Source organism: Cebus imitator, unplaced genomic scaffold (assembly GCF_001604975.1).
Source record: "Cebus imitator isolate Cc_AM_T3 unplaced genomic scaffold, Cebus_imitator-1.0 Scaffold70, whole genome shotgun sequence".
NCBI classification, from domain to species: domain Eukaryota; kingdom Metazoa; phylum Chordata; class Mammalia; order Primates; family Cebidae; genus Cebus; species Cebus imitator.
Genome location: NW_016107385.1, coordinates 2931174 through 2935099, shown reverse-complemented (window position 1 = coordinate 2935099; position 3926 = coordinate 2931174). Strand labels below are relative to the sequence as shown.

The 3926-nt window shown below is 58.4% G+C and overlaps 1 protein-coding gene across 1 annotated transcript; it reads right to left on the bottom strand.

Annotated features, from left to right (window-relative positions):
* Positions 1 to 776: 776 nt before the first annotated feature.
* On the bottom strand, positions 777 to 3703 carry CHST14 (carbohydrate sulfotransferase 14). The gene has a single exon (XM_017530958.2). It carries the CDS (start codon positions 2716 to 2718, stop codon positions 1588 to 1590), a length of 1131 nt encoding a protein of 376 aa, XP_017386447.1. The 5' UTR covers positions 2719 to 3703; the 3' UTR covers positions 777 to 1587.
* Between the last annotated feature and the right edge of the window lie 223 nt (positions 3704 to 3926).

The following is a 3926-nucleotide window of genomic DNA, read 5'->3' as shown; positions in this document are numbered from 1 at the left end:
GAGCCTAATCCTCGCTCAACCTCCTTGCCTTCCTTCCTTGTAATGCCAGAAAAGAATCTCTCCTTGCTCACACAAAAATTGTCTTTTTCATTTGAAAATGCTCTGGGGCCAGGCACAGTGGCTCAAAGTGCTGTAATCCTAGCACTTTGGCGGGTCAAGGCAGGTGGATTACCTGAGGTCAGAAGTTTGAAACTAGCCTGGCCAACAGGGCAAAACCCATCTCTACTGAAAATATAAAAATTATCTGGGTGTGGTGGCACCACCTGTAATCCTAGTTACTTGGGAGACTGAGGCATGAGAATCACTTGAACCCGGGAGGTGGAGGTTGCAGTGAGCCAAAATGGTGCTACTGTACTCCAGACTGGGCGACAGAGCAAGACCCTGTCTAAAAAAAAAAAAAAAAAAAAAAAAAAGAAAATGCTCTGTGGAAACTTCTCATTCAAGTCTCACTGAGTAAGAAGAGGGGGAGGATCCTGTATCTTCTGTCCACCTGCTTTTTTAGGGAATAATCCATGTATGTATGCTCTGGACCTGATGCCATTCCTAACTGGGCTTGCCCTTTGGTGACATCCCAGAACCTGAGTCTGTGATCTGGTGTGGCCTATTAGAAAGCCCCCAAAGTCTCCATGGAATGGCAGCGGCCTACTGGACCAACCCAACCAAGTTACATCTTTCTTTCTCTACCTACAAGCTGCCGCCCCGGACATCAGAGATAGGCACCGAGGAGATCTGCTGGGCCCACAGGAGCTCAGAGGGAAATCACAGAAATGCTCACATTATATATAAAACTGCTTTATTAAAAAGTCAGCTATTAGGAAAACAAAGCCCTTACAAGGGTTCTAACAAAACATACAAATTTTAAATAAATGCATCAGTAAAATGGCAGCCAGATATACCAGCCACAGTTACAACCTCAAAGGCGTTGTGGGGAAGGAAGGATTAGGGAGGACGTTCCTAGAAGTCAAGGAAGAGGCTAGGCACAGGGGGTCTTTGGGTGCCTGCAGAGCTGGGTCCTGGAGCTACCAGGCAAGGACCCTGCTTCCGTTTTCCTTTCCTTGGAAAAATGGAAAGAACTGGCAGGTGTAGGAAATTTTGAGTCTGGAGCAGAAAGGCACAAAAGTCATTTATAAGGTAGGATTGCTCACTCCAGTCCTGAGGCACATGGGATGGATAAATGGGGGATCAGAGCCACAGGGTGACTGGCTCTGGTCCTGCTTGCTTCTGGCTGGTACCATCTCTGAGTTTGGCCACAGGTTAAATTAAGGTAGACTGAGTGGACTGCATAATCCTGGCAGCCTGGGGTCTGGAGCCAGTCTTTAGATCAGATATGTTGCTTCACTGGCAGACTGGTGTCTACCCTCTAAGAGATCCTCCCAGTGAGGAGCAGCAGGCCTCCTGACTAGCCCTGTCCTCTGAGCCACTGTGGGCACCCACCCTGGATAAGGAACTTCCGAGGGCAGTCTCTGCCATCCAGGCATCCTGAGAAGCCCCAAGCCCCAGGGCCAGGGTTTCTCTGAATGACAGGCAGAAGCACAGAAAGCTGGCGTTGAAACCAGTCCCCACCAGCTGCTGGCCCCACATCCATGGTCACTGCTGACACGCCTCCTTGGTGACATTAGGCAGTGGGTAGGCAAAAAGGGAGAAGTCCAGGATATACTTAGGTAGCACATCCTGCAGCAGGGCGCGTGGGGCACTGCACAAGTGGTAATGCAGGCTTTCAGGGCTGGCTGGCCGGTACCAGGCCTGGCGAGCTGGAAATCGGACGTGGGGTGGTGCCCGCACCCACTCCAGCACCTGGTTGGCATCGGCCTCAAGCCTCTCATAGGATCCCACAAAGTCATAGTGCACAGCACAAGGCTGGCACAGGTGGTACACGGGCATCCAATGCTCATTCATGCGCTCAGGGTCCTCGTCCACCAGGTATCTCAGGAACTCGGGGAATGTAACATCGTCGCCTGCAGGGCTGGGCCCTGCTCCAGCCCTGTACCGCCTCACGATCTCGGCCCCATAGCGCTGCTGGTACTCTCGGATCTCTCCAAACTTGTTGCGGTAGGCAGAGAGGAGGCGTTCCAAGGGGTCCCGCACAAACAGGAACTTGAAGTAGTGCTGCAAGCGGTAGCGAATCTCCTCAGGCCTCAGGTCTGCCAGGAACACCAGGTCACTGCGGTGGTCCATCTTGAGGCGGACGTCCACGCTGTCCAGGACGCCTGCCAGCACCTTCAGCACCCGCTTCCAGTTAGAGCAGGCCACCTTGGGCACGTAGCAGTAGAGGAAGCGGTAGCGGTCACTCACGAGGATGTGGCGCAGCAGAGTGCGCCGCTGCCCCACCGGCAAGTCCCAAGGGTCCCGGGGCATGCCCGGCTGTCTGCAAACAGTCCTCAGGGTCCTGTTCCGGACGTCCTGCCGCACTTGCAGGTCCGAGTCCCCAGCACTCAGGGACAGGCCCCCAGGCTTGGGGGCTGTCCCGCGCCAGGCTGCGCCCTCGCGGCCGGGGGGGTGCAGGGGCAGGGGCTTCATCTCGGCCAGGATGCCCCGCTCGATCACGAACAGCAGCCCGCTGGAGGCCACTATCACCGCGAACATCAGCATGGACGGCAGCAGCAGGGGCGGCCCCCCAAGCCCTGCCCGGGCCTTGCCCAGAGGGGCCCGCCTCAGCGCCCGGCCCAGGGGCTCGGCGCCATTTGGGGCTGCCAGCGGGGTCAGCGGGCGGGGGAACATGGTGCTCCCGGGGTGGGGGCCTGCGCGGGCCCGGCCGATTTGAGGGCGGCCTGGGAGGCGGGCTCGGGCTGGGGGCGGGAGGAGGGTCTGAACGGTGAGGGAGTTGGGGAGGAGAGGGCAGGGGGCGGCCCCGGCGTGTGCAGAGGTGGCTGGCTCCCAGGCTGCGGCGCCGAAGCGGGCGGTGGGCTGCAGGCGGCGGGCGCGGCGAGGGACCTGGGCCGGATGTCCCGCCCGGCAGCTCTCCTCCCCCGGCCCCGCCGTGACACAGGCGCGGGGGCGGGCCCACGCCGGGGGCGGGGAGACAGGCGGGAGCCCCTGTGGGTTGCGGTCTAGGGAGGGCGCGCGCGGACCCCAACCCGGAAGAGGGCCCCTGAGTCAGGGCCACCCCTGTCCTCTGGGCTTGGGGAAAAAAGCTGCTGAGACCTCGAAGGCGGAAAAGACTCGAGGCCGCTCTCGTGCAGTGTGTGTCCTTAGGGAGCTGGACAGGGGGAATCTGCCACAAACTCAGGCCTGTCGTAGCCCTGCCTCCACCAACGGGTCTGGAGGCAGGGAGGCTAGCAGCGCTCTCTCTCAGTTCAGACCTGCCGGAGGCTGGTCTTTCCAGCTGGAAGCAGAGTCCTTGGTGTGCTCCCCTTTGCCACCCTTACCTCCCTCCGTCCCACAGGTCGTGGCCGCTCCAGGAAAGAGCAGCAGGACTGTCAGACACTGACCAGTGTCTCCATGGTGACCCCTGTTTAGCAATACCTGGGGACTGACTACAGTGCTTGTCCACTAGGTAATGCTAAAATGTCTGGAAAAGGAATCTCCCCTCCTCTGCCTTCTCCCCACTAGGCATGAGGCAGCGGGATAATTGGGGGACTCTGGGGAGGGGCTAATGACACATTGGTCTGTCAGCTGCTGGTGTGACCAACACACATTTGGAAGGGTGAGGAGCTGGTGGCACCTAACAGCAGGGAAACAGCACGCAGTCTCCTTGCCTGGAGCTAAACGTGTGTTCCACGGCACCACGCTGGCCACTTGGGCAGACAGCAGACCCTAAGTGCTTTGGATGTCAGCAGCCATCATTTCCCACTGGGAACCTGGCTCAGCGGCCAGACTTCGCCCAGCTACGTGCTTGCTGCGTGTGGGAGCCAGCAAGGAATCAGTGGAGCAATATGATTAGAGCCCAAGTGTATTGAGGGCAGCGCCCGCTAAGTGTATTACGTTTG